At 41.4% G+C, this 17,380-nt stretch overlaps 1 protein-coding gene across 5 annotated transcripts in view; it reads right to left on the bottom strand.

Annotated features, from left to right (window-relative positions):
• MBNL2 (muscleblind like splicing regulator 2) overlaps positions 1-17,380 on the bottom strand; it is a 158,579-nt gene that overhangs the window by 43,376 nt on the left and 97,823 nt on the right. For all 5 annotated transcript variants that reach the window (XM_068526876.1, XM_068526879.1, XM_068526875.1 and 2 more), the window contains exons 3-4: positions 10,115-10,279; positions 1,956-2,156 (exon numbers count right to left, since the gene is read on the bottom strand). In XM_068526876.1, the coding sequence (XP_068382977.1) occupies positions 1,956-2,156; positions 10,115-10,279 (366 nt within the window). The remainder of the gene's footprint in view (positions 1-1,955; positions 2,157-10,114; positions 10,280-17,380) is intronic.

Genomic DNA, 17,380 nt, shown 5'->3' with positions numbered 1-17,380 from the left:
GATGTGCTCAAGTGGTGGTTCACATCTTTATCATTAGTGATATTACAGGAAGGGTCACTGACATGACATTCAAGCCTTGTGAGAGTCAAAAGTACTTGGGAAATACAGTTTCACTGACCAGTGACCAAGCGAGTTTAAAGGGTAAACAGATAAATCACAAAATTATTAATTGTTTCCTTCTACTTTGGATATTATCCAACATTCCATCTTTAGCTCATAAAATGTACAAAATAAAAATTACTAAACTGTTCCCACAGATTCTGAGTATGCCTCCCTCTGTAAGTGGAATGACTCCAGGCTAAGACTGCATTGGGGTGTAGAGTAGCCATCAGGCATTTACCAAGGGGCTCTGTGTGCAGCTGACTTCATTCCTGGTTTGAAATGAATTGCAAGCTGCTTTGCTAAAGTCCTCGTGAATCAGTTTTACATATGTCTTTGTCTACCAATCCTGTAGGGAAGGACAACTTGTTCCCAACTCAGCTGATTTAATTTGTTTTCTAAACCACACGGTCACGTACTGAACACGAAACTTTCATGGGTCCACCAGGTGGAGCCCCAAACGCTTTTCCAGTCCCATGAAAGGTCTGTTCAATATTCACAGGGTTAGTCTTGATCAAAACAGTAGCGATGGGAGTTTATTGTCTTTTCATTTGGGGATCTATATACTCCAGATGGAAGCTGATATTAGGCAACATTTTATCATTTTCAATATTTATTGGGTAAATATTTAAACAAATGCACATTGAAAGAACATTCTCAGATGATCCAAGATAAAGCACAGTGTACATTCTAACCATACATATATATCACCTAACAACTAACTGGTGGTTGAATTAAAGGAACTCTTTGAAAAATCTATCAGACCCTTTACACACCCATATACAATGCTCTATTAAATGTCATAGGATACAGTAGTTAAGATAAATGGATGAATGCCCTAACTGATTAAAGAGAAAAGTTACCTAGTAAAGTACAGCTGAGTTGGTTTGACTCATGACTTAAGAATTATGTTTTATAAATATATGAATTTTTAAACTTTTTATTTTATATTGGAGTATAGTTGATTAACAATGTTGTGATAGTTTCAGGTGTACAGCAAAGTGATTCAGTTATACATATACATGTATCTATTCTTTTTCAAATTCTTTCCCCATTTAGGTTGTTATATAATATTGAGCAGAGTTCCCTGTGCTATACAGTAGGTCCTTGTTGGTTATCCATTCTAAATATAGCAGTGCGTACCTGTCAATCCCAAACTCCCTAACTATCCCTTCCCCCCTACCCTTCCCCCCCCTGGTAACCACAAGTTTGTTCTCTAGGTCTGTGTTTTCTTGACTTTTGTAGATCACTTGAATTTAGGTTAAAGAGAATATCTCAAATCAATAATTAGATTTTCCCAGGCTCCAGTTCCCCCTGTTTACCTCTACGTAACTGGGGCTGATATCCTGGAACACGCTAGAGCAGCCGTACTAGTTCTTCAAATACTGAAATATGATCATACCACTTGGTCAGTAGTCATAGTGCTACGTCCTCCCACCCGTGCCCCTGACTGTCCCCCTTGTCCTGGCTGCTGGCCTCCTAACCTGCCCGTTACCAGACCTTTCCAGGATCCAGCAAAGGTTCATGCCTGGCGCAGCTGGAGCCCTTGGGAGCCATCTTCGTGGCCTGCATAGTGATTGATTCAATGTTCCATTGGTTGTTACATATTTTGGCCCTGAACACACATTCCACACAACAGATTTTTGTTTCTATTAAACTTATTCTTTTCCCACAGACTAATTTCCTTTCTACTCGACCTTAAATTCAAACAATAGAATTATGAATGCATGGCTTTTAGGTGAATGTGTGCGCATGGCTGTTTTGCAAGACTGAGTTAATATCTTACAAGCATTCACTTACATAGAGGCACGGTTCTACCACAGATGCATCTCAAACCACAAATATAATTGAAGTACCTCCAGTTTGTCAGTCCTGAGAAGTTTCTGAGTTGCAGTTGAGCCCGGGACGGTGACAGGTGGACTTCCGGGAACAATAACAGGTGTGGTGGGTAGAATTTCCGTTGGGACTAAGCCAACTCCAGGGGTTACCGGCGCTAAGTAAGGAGCAAAGCTAATCGCCGTATTTGTCCCTATTGCGGGACCTACAGGAAAAGTGGGCTGTTAAAGGAAGATAACACAAGACAAAGATTCCTTTAGAAGAAAACTTTTCAAAATCACCAGCAAGTGTCATTTGAGCAAAATTCATTCATTGCATACAAGACTCTTTGTGTTAGTTGCATAGGTCAATGCTGAACTGTGAAAATTCATTAAGCTTCTCTGTTTTTTGCTTAATAAAAATGAAGTCCATACAGATCCTCTCTTCCCCAAACCGTACAGACACATGGGAGAACATCATAGAAACCTAACTACAGGGACCAGGTTAAACTTTTATTCCCATGAAAGTGTTCTCAAGAAAAGAAAAGAATAACTTCACTCTAATTGCTCATCATTCCAAACTATTGACTGTTACAACAAGAAGGCAGTCAAACTTAGGGAATGCTGACTCATAATCTTTGATTTCTCCTACGTGTCTCTCAAAGGGAGAGGAAGAAAGAAAAACCCTTGACTATAGACTGATTTTCAGACTGACCAAGTTTATACACTCTCAAAAAGTGGGGATTATTTGGTATTTTATTTTGCTAAGATTTACCAGTATGTTTCCATATTCTATCACTAGCATATATAACCCCAAAATTCATAGGCAGCCTTCATCTAGACCTGCTGTTTCTTGCTCTAGCTCAGCTATGTCTAGATCCAATCTTCCTTTCCTGAAAGGTGGGACGGAAGGGCTTGAACTTTTCCATTGGCCATTAAAAGTTGCTTTGGTTTCCCAGGTCACAAAATCAACGCAGCAGTGATGAAGGCATAGAGTTCCTTACTAAACTTCTCTATCACTATACTCTTTGTCCAGGGATAAGAAGAAATATATTAGAGGGTTGACGGGATGATTGTTTTCAAAAGCTTCACCTGAAAATATGCCTTTCAGAAAGGAAATAATGCACATTTAAGAGAACAACAAACTTGGCTTCACTTTTAAAGAGCCAATGTTAAAAATGTACATTTAAGAGAACAACAAACTTTTGCTTCACTTTCAAAGAGCTGATGTTAAAAATTTAAGATGCTAAAGATTTTTCTCAGAATAAACTTTGCAGTGAATTGGACCTGAATAGTTTTTGTTGGTTTTGTTTGTTTTTAGTTATTGGATGACTTTTACCCTATTTATTTTTAGGATATTTTAGGTATTTGCAATCACATGTTAATGCAATTTTCTCATATTGAACTATGTGGTTGGCCATGTCATGCTACTTCTCTATTTGTACATTGTGGGTAACATTCTTGTTGTCTATTTATAGCTCTGAGTTGTTGAACATATGGGAAAAATAATAATCTGTGTGTATTAAGTTTTTTGTTGACAGCAATAATGGAAAAATATCTTTTACAAACGATGATGTTAGAAAGCAGTGAATTATTAATAGTTTGTGCGGGGAGTTCTTGGAGAGGCTGAAAGGCTTCACTGAAGTGGCTGGTCGGGGGAGGGATGGAAGAGGTGATTCTCATGGTCTTAGAGGGCTGCTGCTGCACTCTCACGAGGGGCTCTTAGATCTTTATGGCTCTGACATAAACTTCACTTTGGGGGAAAGTTGCTTCATGAGGTCTTAACATGGGAAATTGATGGCAGTTAGGATTTTTTTTCTTCCTTGACTTTCTACAGAGTTTTATACATGAATGTTTTCCATTTTCAACCCATTTGAGTCATAATTATAGAACGCTGTGGTTTTCAGTAACTGTAGCTTTTATAATTTAGTACCGTTGAAAAGAAGCCAAGTGATTTAAATGGTATAAGGGCTCTATAATGTTAGGATTTAAGAAAATCAATTCTGAAAGGTCATAAATCACAGCAGATCAGTGATTCAAAGAACCAGCTATATCAGAAATGCCTGAGGGGAATTTCATAAATAGAGATATCACAAATTCTGACTCAATATGTCTGGGCAGGGTCCTTGAGATTTGCATTAAAAAAAATTTACTACATGATCTGATGTGCAGCCCAGTTTGGGGACAACTGTCATAGATGAGGAGTGAAAATAAATATTAGGAAAAACCAGTACTAGTAGTGTAATTTAATCTAGAGACTAATGATCGAAGTAAACATTTAGAAACTAGAGCCCTCCCCACATCTCCATTTTTGACTTTCTGTTGAAGCAAATTCCCAACCTCCCTCCCTTTTAGATAATTTGAAGCCTGGGTCAGTGTAGGGACACACATTCAGGTTGTACCTTGACTGTCAATGGGCTGTCAGAACCTCAAAACCCATTTCCCAAAACCTTTTTGGATATCAACAAATCTCTCGCCATTAGCCAAATTTTGTTCCTTGTTCATCTAATTTAATGGTCGAAAATGAATGTTGCAGTTTGTTTTATTGATGATAGCTGTAATATAGGTCACAGAGAGTATTATTTAAAAGTAAAAACACAAATATTAGACAAAGGGAGACAGGAATTCAAAATTCTGAGCTCGGCCAGTTATTAATCTTTACCCTGGGCAGGAAATCAACCTCTCTGAACTTTAGTTTTCTCATCTGCAGAAGGGAAGTAAAGCTACTTAGCTTAAAGACTTGGGCTGAGCAAGGTGTTAGTTCTCTCTTATAATACTTCGCACGGTTGGAATGCAAGAAATAGCAGCTATCATTAGTAGTGTAAAAATCAGTATTAATAAAGGTTTTTTCCCCCCAATTGTCCATTGATTCTATAACAGGAATGTAGTCAGGATAGCAATATAATAATAGAGGTATAAAATCTTACTAAATGATAGCAAATACCTTCTTTATTTTGAAATATAGGTTGGGAAAGTCTGTATTTTCTTTCATGTGAAAGTTAAAAGTTCATAGGCTTTATGAAGATAGATTCAATTAGATATTTTCCCTTTTTTTTTTTATCTAGAGTGTTTTTTGTTGAAGTTGAATAGTAAAAAAAAAAATACAGTTATGGTAATTTTCAGAGATGGGCACTATATTATTATTATTATTATTATCATCATTGGCAGTAATACCTTACATCTATGAAAGGTTCGGCTGTTTTCAAAGCATTCTCACACACGGTGTCTTCTTTAATCTTCTCAATACCCGCGAGAAGCAAGCGTGGCAGCGAGAACTGCACAGTCTTCCAGGTGAAAGCAATTTAGAGTAGAGACTACATGGATTGCCCAAGGTCAGCGCTGCCGAGGCAGAGAGTCAAGGCAAAGCACCCAGGACCCCTGGCTCCCAGCCTGGGACTGTTTTCACTCCTCTGCACTTACTAGATTTCGTTGGTAATTTCTTAAAACAGAAGAGGGAACAAAAACACGAGTTGCCCTTACAGACGTGAGCGTACAGAGTGAGCGTTGGCGGGGAGCCGTGTCCCACAGTCAGCCAGGGCCTCCCGCAGGCAGGAGGTGAGGGCTGCTCTGAACAGCTGCCTGGAAAAGTGGGTCTCAGATCCTGGATTCAAGTTAAAGTCTCCAGGTGGAGTTGAGGCTGGTGTCTGAACTTGAGTCTGAGTTGGTAGCTAAGAGAAGGGCAGCACCTCCAGGTGACTCTGCCGCTGGAAGGCCACGAGCTAGGGCTTGGGAGAACCGGCCCCGCGGTTCCTGCAGGAGGGCTGTTGCCAGGTGGTCTGAGGCGAGATCCGTTTGGTCCTCCTCATCTCTCAGCACTAACTGCAGTGAGAGAGGCCAGAGGACAAGAGCTGCAGAGAGTCTTCGGGAAGAAAATCGTGTCCGAGATGCCGGTCTTGCCATCTTCGCTCTGGACTTCACCCCACGTGCCTGTGTTTCTCACTCTCCACTCTTCCTTCTCAGTACCTTACAGCAGTAGGTCCGGGTTCAAAGATCCCACACTCACATGTGCACACACGCTCTTTGATATTTTGTAGTGGCGAGGAAGGATCAGGGCCGGGGGGGGAATGACTAAGTGGCCTGAGGTATCTTATGGCTCTAAAACGTAGTCAATTGACTTTTTAAAACAAGAGCGTGAGAGCTCATACATTTAGAAAGCTCTGACTTCAAACGGTAGGTATTTGGCACTCAGACTGAAAGGCCTAAAACATGGCATCTCTTAAGCCTTCTCCCTTTACTCCCAGAAGCATCTCTGGAGCACAGAATACTCAACACTAGACCTTGCCCCCAAGGACTGGATTGCATAGGCTCTTGAATCCCTGTCCTACTAAAGGCTACCCACCTGCTGCTTTATCTTGAGTGTACGTGGGAAGGTTGTGTGGGAGGTGAGGGGTTGGGGGCAGTATGCTGGGAAGGGAAGGGAAGGAAAGGAAGAATTGCTGTTACACTCTGTTAGGAATTGGAGAAAGAAAAACTGCTAGGGGGAATAAGGTGAATGAGACTTTTCAAATGTAATGAATTTGAGACAGAAGAGGAAAGAATCGTTTGCATTTTCATTCATTCAATAAATATTCATTGGTGGTACAGACATGGTGCCAGAACACTGTGTCTACATTTATTGAACTTAAACCCTTATGGGGAAGAACAAAGAAATAAAATGACAATTCATTTTTATGGATAAGCAGAAATGAGGAGGCCTCACTGGTAATGACAGAGATTGGTGGTGGGTCGCAGGGGATAGAGTTGGAGTCCTTATGAATAAGATGAAGTTACAACGTGAAGAGTAGTAGGAAACTTCCAGCAAAAGCAAAGGCCTTGAGGCAAACAAGAGCTCTGTGTGTTCACAGAACTGAAAGTTTGGTTTGGTCTCAGTGGATAAAGGAAGAGTGGCCCAGAATGAGTTGGTGAGCTGGGAAGGGACCTGATCACAGATGACACTATAGATAAAGTCAAGGTTACATGTTTAGGCTTTGTCTCCAGTGAAATGGGAAAGCATTGAAGGGTTGTAAGAAAGGCCTTTACAAGGCCTTTGTATGATGCCTTTATGTGTTTAAAAGAGTCCTCCAGTTGCTGTGTGCAAGATACATTGGAATAAAGCAAGAGTGGAACTTGAGAGATTAGGAGGGAACAGCTTATAAAGTATTTTGAAATACTTGATGGCGGCTCAGACGAGGGTGCTGGGAGAAGAAGTAGATGGGCTTCAAGGCACATATGACAGGATTTGCTGATGAACTGGATGTGAGAGAATCGGCTTGGTTTTGGTTTGAAACTGCTGGTTGCACGTACTGAGATGGAAGTGTAGTAGAATAAAAAAATGGGTCTTGAACATGTCAAGTTCCTGTGAGAAATTTGAAGGTGAGTCCAGTAAGGAGCTGGATACCTGAACCTGGGACTCAGAGGAGAGGTTTGGACTGGGAACGTGCATTTGGGAGTTCTCAGCCTGTAGATGATTCAGAGCCATGGAAATGGATGAGACCATGAAGGAGAGGGTACATGAGAGAGGGGTCCAGCACTGGGAACATCCATGTATAGCAGCCTCAACATATAATAGAGGAAAAGAATGGGCAATGGAGACAGAGGAGGAAGAGCGAGGGGTGCTCCGCAAAGGAGAGATTGATTGCATGTTACTGAGAGGTCGAAAGAATACAATAAAAGCAGAAATGCCCATTGGTTTAGCAACATGGAGGTCACTGGTGAGAGATTTCAGTGTATGGGTTCAGGGGAGATGGGAGACAAAGGGAGTGGAAAAAATATGCATAGCTCTTTAGAGAAGTTTACCTAAGAAGGAAGCCAAAAAATGGAGGGGTGCTGGCTACTTTATGTTTATCAATTTCTTTGTCTTAAGCAATTTCTGCATGTATTAGTTCCCCGTGGCTGGTTTAACAAATTCCCACAAAGCTGGTGGCTTAAACAACATGCATTTATTCTTTCATAGTTCTGGAGGCCGAAAGTCTGAAATCAGTTTCATTGGGCCAAAGTCAAGATCATACTCCGTCTGGAAGCTCTAGGGATGAATCCATTCTTTGTCTCTTCCATTTTCTGGTGGCTGCTGGCATCCCTTGGTTAGCGGCCACATCACTTCCGTCTCTGCCTCTACGGGCACATTGCCTTTCTCCTCTTCTGTATGTGTGTCAGCTCCCTCTGCCTCTCTTATAAGGATGCTTGTGATTGCATTTATTCCAGGAGAATTTCCCCATCTCAAGATGCCTAGCTTAATCACATCTGCAAAGACCCTATTTCCTTGTAAGGTGACCTTTACATTTCCAGGTACCTTTGAGGGCCATTATTTGGCCTACTACCTTGTATTAGGTCACTAATTCATTGCTGAGACTCTGAAGTTATTTGTTGGTAGAGTTAATGATTTTTAAGTTTATTACATTTTTTGTTCTAATTTTTCTTGAGATTTAAAAACCTCTATTAAAATACTTAAATGTAATATCCCTTCTTCACAGAGTAATCGTGATTATTGTCTTTAATTAATATATGAGACAATACATAAACATAACTTTCAAAGAAAATTCAACTAATAGTTTATAACAGGAATGGAATTTTCTTATTAACATTGCCATTATTGGGTACCAGGGTCAATCCTTACAAATTCTAAGTAAATAAGAAGTGAATGATTAAAACGATGTAATACACTGTTGCTATGTTGACCTAGGTGGTTCTAAATTTATTCCCGTAGACGTCATTTAATATGTATAATTAAATTATTTTAGCATTTAGGTAACGTAATAGAATAATTTATATGTGTATATCAATAAAGAGAACCATAAATTATACATGTGAATGGTTTTAAGTAGATCCACTTAAATGCCTGTATTTGGTGTTAAATGTGTTCAGCACTCTACCTGTGTTGTCCTTACATCTGGGATAACTCCTACTCATCCTTTAGGATGTACTTATTTGGGACTTCCTCCAAGCAGCCTTTCCTGCCTCATCCAAAATCATAATTCCCTGGGCCTGAATCTTACGTTGCCTTTTCCTTGAGTCAGTCTACACCCACAAGACTGTAGCTGATTTATCTTGGAGTCCCCTGCACCTGCACTTTTTTATTTTTACTCTGGGCAGAGCTGGTTCCTGGCTACTTTGTGCCACTATTCTTGGGCAGAAACCTGGAGACAAGCAGAATTGCCAAAAATCTGCCCAGATTCTCTCCTCTTCCTGGACCAACCCCACCTTCCCCATCGCATCTCATGGACGCACAACAAGAAAATGTAACTCCCTGGTATCTATCCCTTTTCATTTAGCAGCTTTCAATAACATAGAATTTTCATACAATAAGGACTGATTTTTAAACAGTCATCTCTTGTGTATGCACCTTTTTTTAAAAAAGAGCAAATTTCACTCACTTCACTGGCTTTGTTTTTTAAAAAATTAGCTTGTTTTTGACAAAAAATTTACAAGTGTAAACGAAATTCACTAAAGCCAAAAAATGCACTCCTTTCCCTCAGGGCCTCATTCCTAGAGCAATTTCCAGACCTTTAAGGAAGTACTTTCAAACACTGTGAAATCAGGGAGAAAATATGACACAGTACGTATTTGTAGACTGAATTCCCTGGGCGTTTAATCCTGCGGGCCTTGCCTCAGCTCTTGCACCCTTTGCAGGCCTCTGAGACGGGAGGCGTGGGTGGCTTAGGCAGCCCTCCTTCAGGCCTCTGCCAGGCTCCAGGGGGAGCAGACTGCAGAAAGCGCCCTGGTCAAGATGTCTGAGGTCCAGGCTCAGCTCCACAACTGATTAGCTGCAGGACATTGGGTAAATCCATTAACTTCTGTGGTTTCATTTTCCCCTTCCTTAAAATGATACCATTGAACTAAATAATCTATCTGTTGCATTGCTAATAATGTTTTAGGCATCAGAATCTCTTCTTTGCATAGATCATCAATTCATACTCTAAATGAGAACGTAGAACTATTGCCCTTCTAAGATGGTTCAAATATGGAGGTTACTGGTGAGAAAGAGTTGGAGTGACACAGATTTCCCAGATATTGTTTAGAAATTGTCTTTGCCTACGGTTTCTACATGCGTTTTTCCATTTAAATAATCTAAAAACGCCTATTTTCAGCATCTAGTTAGCTTCAAAGCTATTTGCTTTAATGGTAGCCAGAGAGACAAAGTAGGGGGACACCATTTTAGGTCAACATGGCCTTGCCTGTACCAACACTTTAATCATCAAGCCCATCATGAGGTGCAGTGTACTCACCACTGGATGAAGTGGGGTTCCTGGAAACATAAATTGCATCTGCTGGGCAAGCATTGCTGCTGCAGTTTTTTGCTGGATCAAATTGTTCCTCCCGTTAATTTCGAGTTGAGTTTTTAAATGTGTTGGAGGGTGAAGATACTTGCAGTTCTCTCTTGAACAACGGCCCTGGAAGAAAGAGTTTTTGTTTTAGGACTGTCATAAGTAGCTTTCAACTCTGTTGTCAACCATTTAAACAATCATTCCTTATATACGAAGGTGTGTATCTGTGTGTGTGCACACGCGTGCACACGTATGTTGGAACATACAAGGGGTGAAGGCATTACAAGGCATTAGATGATTATCAGCCTTGCTCAGACCTGTTGAACAGAGAAGCTTCCTGAAATGTTGTTGTTTTTAGTGGATTCTAACTCTGACAAAAGACCCTAAGGAAACGTGAGTGCTGAGAGTAAAGTCGGACCCTTCTAGGCAGTGTGGAAGGCCAGCAGAGGAGCATATTTATTGTGACTTATCAAAAGGAAGCTTTGAACTTGCTAAACGTTGGTTTGTGCTGGAGCGATGACAAAATGTGAATAATTATGCGCCACATTTGTGCAGCAGGGAAAGTAATCAGAAGGTCTTGAAATGTGTGCTCCAGGGTGGCTGAAGACACCCCTAAATCAAATGATTGAAGAAGAGGCGGTGGTAGAATAGGAGCGGACATTTCTTAGTAACTGATGCACAGGTGAAATTTCCAGGCATGAACTCAGATAATCACCTGCAACGGAGCAGTTTGCTATAATACATGAAAGCTGCAGCCCATGTCCCTGCCCCACTCCCGTGACAGTTGTATAAAATTAAATGTCACCATATGAGGTAGTGAAGAGTGTTTACAGCTAAAGTAACATCGGGATGTTAAAGCTGGCAAAGTGAAAAACAAAATTAACTAGGTGACAGGTGTGCCTAAAACTAGTCTTGAAGAGTAATCACAAATAGTAGTGTTCATACTGAATTCCCAAGTTTTCAAAACTACCAACTGAGAGAATCATGTTGATGTGTGAATTATGCAATTTCTGGAGAAAGAATAACGAACTGTGTTAACCAGTATGGGGGTTGTCATTCCCTAAAGAATTAGTCTTATTTGCAACCAAGAAAAGAGAATATGGGTTTGTTTACCAAATATAAAAGTAATTTTAAAAAGCAAGCTGGGTGGATCTGGGCAAACAAATTTGTTTATAGTCATCCTAATTCTAAACATCTGGAGTTCGCACGCTGCCCCCTGCTCATTTCAGCTGCACTTGTGGTGGCGCAGGCTCCCTCCCGAATGTCAGCCTCCTACACTGCCGCGGAGAAGGGCAGACAGGGGTCCTGGGCTCAGCTTGGTGCTCTGCACTCATCAACCCGCGTTAGCAGCATGAGAGGCTGTGCCGCCCTCTGTAGGGAGGACGCAGAGGCGGGCACCAGGGACCCCAGAAGGAATGGGTCACGTTTCTGCTAAAGTTATTCTGTAACAATGGGCAAGGTCAGCATGTCTCCTTAGGCTCAAGTTCATATTGTCGATGTTTCATTCAGCATCCTAAGGGAGGAAACAGACATCTTGGGTCAAGTACTAGAAGGTCCACTGTTAAAATACTGGCAAACTGGGCCCACAATTTAAAATAATCCACTTTGTTGTACACCTGAAACTAACACAACATTGTTAATCAACTGTACTCCAATACGAAATAAAAAGTTAAAAAAAAAAATAATCCAAGTCAAAGCAGTCTAGGAATCTCTTTCTCTCTCCATCTACTTCTGTCTGCAGATTTTTAAGGTAAAGTTTTAATCCTAGCTTTACTTTGCTCATTGTTTTGTGATGTCCTAGGTTCCCTCCAGCCCTACCAACCTGCTTCAGGCATGTCTTATTTTACTTCTCTTTGTGTCCTCCCTTGACAGTTGCCCAAGTCTCTGGATTTTCTAAAATAAAATCTCCGAGAAAGCATTCGGATTGGGCTAGATCCTAGAGCACAGGAATGTGACCAGTCTCTGGGTTGGCTGCCTTATGTCAGGTGTCCAAATACATTCTTATCGTCTATTGTGGGAGGTGGTCACGGCACGTAGTTACTGCCCATCATCAGGGGTGGAGGAGAATTGAACAGAGTGACATTTCTTGTATAGAGGATAAGTCTCCCCAGGCTTCTCTCTGACAAGCTCAGTTCAAACTCTCTTCAAACACAGTTAGTTCACTTGGAAGATGACACCCAGAGAGGCTCACGTATACAGGGTACACGTATGGGCCTATGTGCACAAATGTACAAAGGGCCTCATGTGGGGATTTGGGAAAGTAGAGTTCCATAGAATGGAGTTGGAGTTTGTGAAACATCCACACTTCTACCAGTTTGGCTATTATATTTTGCTCGTTCATATAATTGTCAATTTGATCATTAGTCTTCTAATGTAATGCTTTGTAGCTTCAGGTAAAAATTTCGATTAACCTGGAAACATATGGTTTTTTTGTTAATGCTGTCATCTCTTTTTTTTTTTTTAAAGCAAGTTTCTTTTTTTTAAAAAATTATTTATTTATTTATTTATTTATTTATTTATTTATTTATTTATGGCTGTGTTGGGTCTTCGTTTCTGTGCGAGGGCTTTCTCTAGTTGCGGCGAGCGGGGGCCACTCTTCATCGCGGTGCGCGGGCCCCTCACTGTCGCGGCCTCTCTTGTTGTGGAGCACAGGCTCCAGATGCGCAGGCTCAGTAGCTGTGGCTCACGGGCCTAGTCGCTCCGCAGCATGTGGGATCTTCCCAGACCAGGGCTCGAACCCGTGTCCCCTGCATTGGCAGGCAGACTCTCAACCACTGCGCCACCAGGGAAGCCTAATGCTGTCATCTCTTGATACAACTGGGACTCTTCGGGAACTACATAAACTATTTTCAGCCAATGGAACATGATTTACAACATCGAATTAGTAATTTATTGATGGAACCTTCTTTTCCATGAGAATTAATACAATTTCCGACTGTTCTTACTTACACACTTGGAGTGAGGTATATTATTGATTACCCATGTACCAGACAATTTAATCATGGTTATCTCATCTTCTCCTTATAACAGCTGTAATGATCCCTATTTTACAAAACAGCAAATGTACTCAGAAAGCTCAAGAAACTTTCCAAAGGTTATATAATTGGTAAGTGGTAGGGCTGGATTTTAAATCTAGGTTTATCTGACTCAATTACATCACTGTACTAACCTATTTATTAGCAACAGTTAAAATCCAGGGAGGATAAAAATCTAGCATTCTCCTTCATAGAATAATAGGCTACTTAACACAATTTAAAACATAATAGAATATATATGAGGATTTGGGAGTGGAAAAAGATCATTTGCCTGGGTCTGTCTATCGGAAGGGGGTCAGAGGAGTGGTTAGGCTTACGGGCTCTGGAGGCAGATGCCTGGGCACATAAGTTGGCTCTGCTTTTTCCTACCTTTGTAACTTCGAGCAAATTCCTTGAATTTCTTGTATATTGGCGTTTTCATCTATACAATGAAAATAATTATCGTGTTTTCCTCTAAAGGCTGTTGTAGCATTAGATGAGCTAATACAGGCACAAGGTGTAGAGAATGCCTGGCACGTAGTAAGCACTGGGGAAGTGTTGTCAGCATTACTAAAGAAAGAAAAGATATTTGTATGTCATTTTCTTTACAGTAAGTGCAGGATTACAGATTTAGTTATATTTTGATTGGCTTTTTGTTTCTTCTCTAGAGTAGCTTTTCATTTCAAAACATGATAAAAGCGATCAGCACTTAATTATACTTATTCAAATATCTTATATTTAAAATTATTTTCAAGTCTACAGGATATTTCTGCAAGTATCCATATTTGAGGAGAGAGCCCTGGAACATAGTTCGGTCTAGCATCAATATTTTGAGGGGTGTTGCAGCACAGATGTATGAGGCATACAAATTCAAAGCCTGGGAAACTCTAGGCAGCAGAATTTTAGTAAGGGATACTATAGGACTCTAAAATCCTAAAGGAAACGTTGCTGTCAAAATATAACTATTTGACACGGTAAACAATTGGTAAGGAAGTTTTTGTTAAGGCGTAAGATTTGTCAGGATACGTATCATCGTACAAATACTGTTGATTATCAAAGCAAGTTGTCATAACCCGATGGGAGAGGGCAGTGAGCAGAAATGTAAAGCATCTTTGTATATCATTGTGAAACAAAACAGAAGTGTCAAAAATAGTGTCTCCCAATTTTAGTCCAAGAAATGAAGATGAAAACGTCTTGGGAAAGTCTTCCTGTGGCTGCTAGGATTGTTTTTTTTTGTTTTATTTTAACTCTTCCTCCCTTGGTTAAACACTGTTTCCGAGAGATAAGAGAGGTAGGGTCCAGCCCCTGGAGAAGGGGACTGGCACAGCTTCTGTGGGATGGAGTGGGAGGGCACCATTCCAGAGTCTTTGTGAAGAATCTTCTAGAACTGGAAAATGGGAGCCCTGGAGGAGTCTAGGCAGATGGTCCCACACCAGGGTCTAATGTGGCGATTGCAGCCCTCAGGGGCTCCGCCCACCCTGGGTGGGATGCAGCAGGTTTAGAAACGACAGGTGGTCTGAATCACACTCACCATTGTTCTTGGTCTATTTCCAGGCTGGGGTCTCATTCCTTCCTTCATTCAACAAATATTTATTGAGACCTTGCCGTGTGCCAGGCCTTGTGCTAAGTGCTAGTTAACTAAAGGTGAGTAAACACAAGATCTGCTGCCTCCCTGCCTGAAGCCTGCAGTCAGGTGGCGAAGACGGATATTAGCCAAACAGTGACACAGATAAATGTATAATTATAAACTGTGGTCCCTATTCTGGAGGAGAAGGCGGAGAGAGAATGGTGGGAGAGGGTCAGAACTGAGACTGGTGGCAAAGGAGGGCTCTGAAGGAGTGCCATATTTAAACTGAGACCTGAAGGATGAGAAGGAACTTGGCAAGGGAGTGAGTGAGGGCTAAAGTGTGTGTGTGTGTGTGTGTGTGTATTTGTGTGTTGAGGGGGAGAATACAAAATGAGGACAAAAGGAAGAGGACGTGCTAGGAGAATGTACCATCTGGGGGCCTTCTTGAAGTTTCTCAAGGCTGGAATACAGAAGGGGGTGTGGGTTGCAGTGGGGGGATGATAAGAGATTAAACGGGAAGAAGTAGACTAGAACCAGATAACAAAGAACTTTGGGAGTCAAGTTAAGGGCTATGAACTTCATTGCCACTGAAAGTTTTGAAGCAGGAGAAGAGCAAGATCAGATTTATGTTTTACGCTGCATATAAAATCTTACCCTGATTATTAGATTTTGTATCTCTAATGTTGTTATGGTTTGCATTGTTTGGAATCCGCTTACTTAAAAACAGTAACAGAATTCTGACGTAGTTTCCATAGGATTTGTGCACTTCATTCTGCTTCCCAAAATAATCTCTACTCCAGGAAAATTTAGTTTAGGGAGGATGGTTAGAAGCAAGTAAGAATTTCAAGCTGAATTAAGTGTATTAATATAAGCGACCATGAAAGATTCTAATGCAGAATACCCATGTTGATTCTTAACGGGATGAGGAAAGATGCTGAATAACTGTAATATGTACTTGTCAGAACAACAGATCGGAGCTATGGGAATTACATGGTCATTACATTGCACGACGTGGGAGAGAATAAATGCAGCTTTGGCTAAGAAAAGATTTCAGAATCAGGTTGGTGTGAGAAAGGAAAAGCATAATTGGAAAATGAGGTTTTCCAATTGCTTATTTTAAAACCAGGAATTTTTAGAATCTTTTCCTAGTATGCTCCTAATTGAAAAAGTCAATTAAAATATGGAAGCAAAAAAGAAAACAGATTAATTAGGAGATTATTAAAGGGATTAACAATAGGAATTTGGCCCATAGGAATAGCTAACAGACAACTATATCCCATTAATTTTCCATGGGAAAAGCAATGGACTTTATATGATCTGCAATTCAAACTGACAATAGACCCCCGCTGTACGACTTGGGGATAATTTAAATTGTTTCTTAGTGTGGGCCACGCCATTGATCAGCAGACTCTACAAAGGCCCTTTTGGGAGATAATTCCAGTTGAGGCCCAGGGTCACAGCCTGATCCACTGAATTCCTCCTCTTCCCGTTGGGTCTTGGCTGCTCACTGCTTTCAGCATGTGATGGTGTTTTCAGGGGAGCAGGCCTGGCTGTGGAACGGAGAATCTGACTCTAAGATTGGGGGCAAATGGTATGCGTTCCCAAAGCGGTCTGCTGCGATGCTCTGAGTCCAGGAGCCTGCTTGGGAGGTCCATGGAAGCCACTGAAGAACCTCTCAGATTCCCTCGCGTTCCACATGCGTGAAACCAACTTAGCGAAATCCTGATGTCCTGGAGTCATTCCTGAAGCCCGTTCTGTCTTGGAACCTTCCCTGGAGAAGCAGTTGAAACCAGTGGTAAAGGGAACAGTCTCTGGAACTGGACTACTTGGGCTCAAAATCCAGCTCTGCTGTTCTTGCCGTGGGACCTTGTGGCCTCCAGTTGCCACATCTGTAAAATGGGGATAACAATAGTTCCCCCCTCATAGACTTTGGTAAGGATTAAGACTTAATGCATATACAGTGTTTGAACAGTTCCTGGCACATAGTAAGCCCTCTATAAGTTTTTATTATTATCCCCCTCCTCCTCCTCCTCCTCATTATTACTATTACCAACACCCTCTCCACAGAGTAGATAAAAATACATGGTATTAAAAACAACCTTCCTGGGACTTCCCTGGTGGCGCAGTGGTTAAGAATCCACCTGGCAATGCAGGGGACACGGGTTCGATCCCTGTTCCGGGAAGATCCCATGTGCCGCAGAGGAGCTAAGCCCATGCGCCACAACTACTGAGCCTGCACTCTAGAGCCTGTGCGCTGCAACTACTGAGCCCACGTGCTGCAACTACTGAAGCCCGTGCGCCTAGAGCCCACGCTCCACAAGATAAGCCACCGCAACGAGAAGCCCGCGCACTGCAACAAAGAGTAGCCCCCGCTCACCACAGCTAGAGGAAGCCCGCGCACAGCAACGAAAACCCAATGCAGCCAGAAACCAAGCAAATAAATAAATAAATAAAATAAAAATAAAAACAACCTTCCTGATAACTAGTTCAGTTTCTGTATCACAGTGCTTCTCTCTGGCCTGTCTACCAAGCTCTTTAACACTATTCTTGTTCTCACAATCAGCACCAGCCTTGGCCATTTCTCTCTTCAGAAGAACCTCACATCAGTTTTTCTTTGATATCTGTTCTGCTGAAACTTGCCAGGCC

This window comes from Eschrichtius robustus, chromosome 18, assembly GCF_028021215.1.
Source record: "Eschrichtius robustus isolate mEscRob2 chromosome 18, mEscRob2.pri, whole genome shotgun sequence".
Lineage (NCBI taxonomy): Eukaryota > Metazoa > Chordata > Mammalia > Artiodactyla > Eschrichtiidae > Eschrichtius > Eschrichtius robustus.
This window is presented reverse-complemented; position numbering and strand designations above follow the sequence as displayed.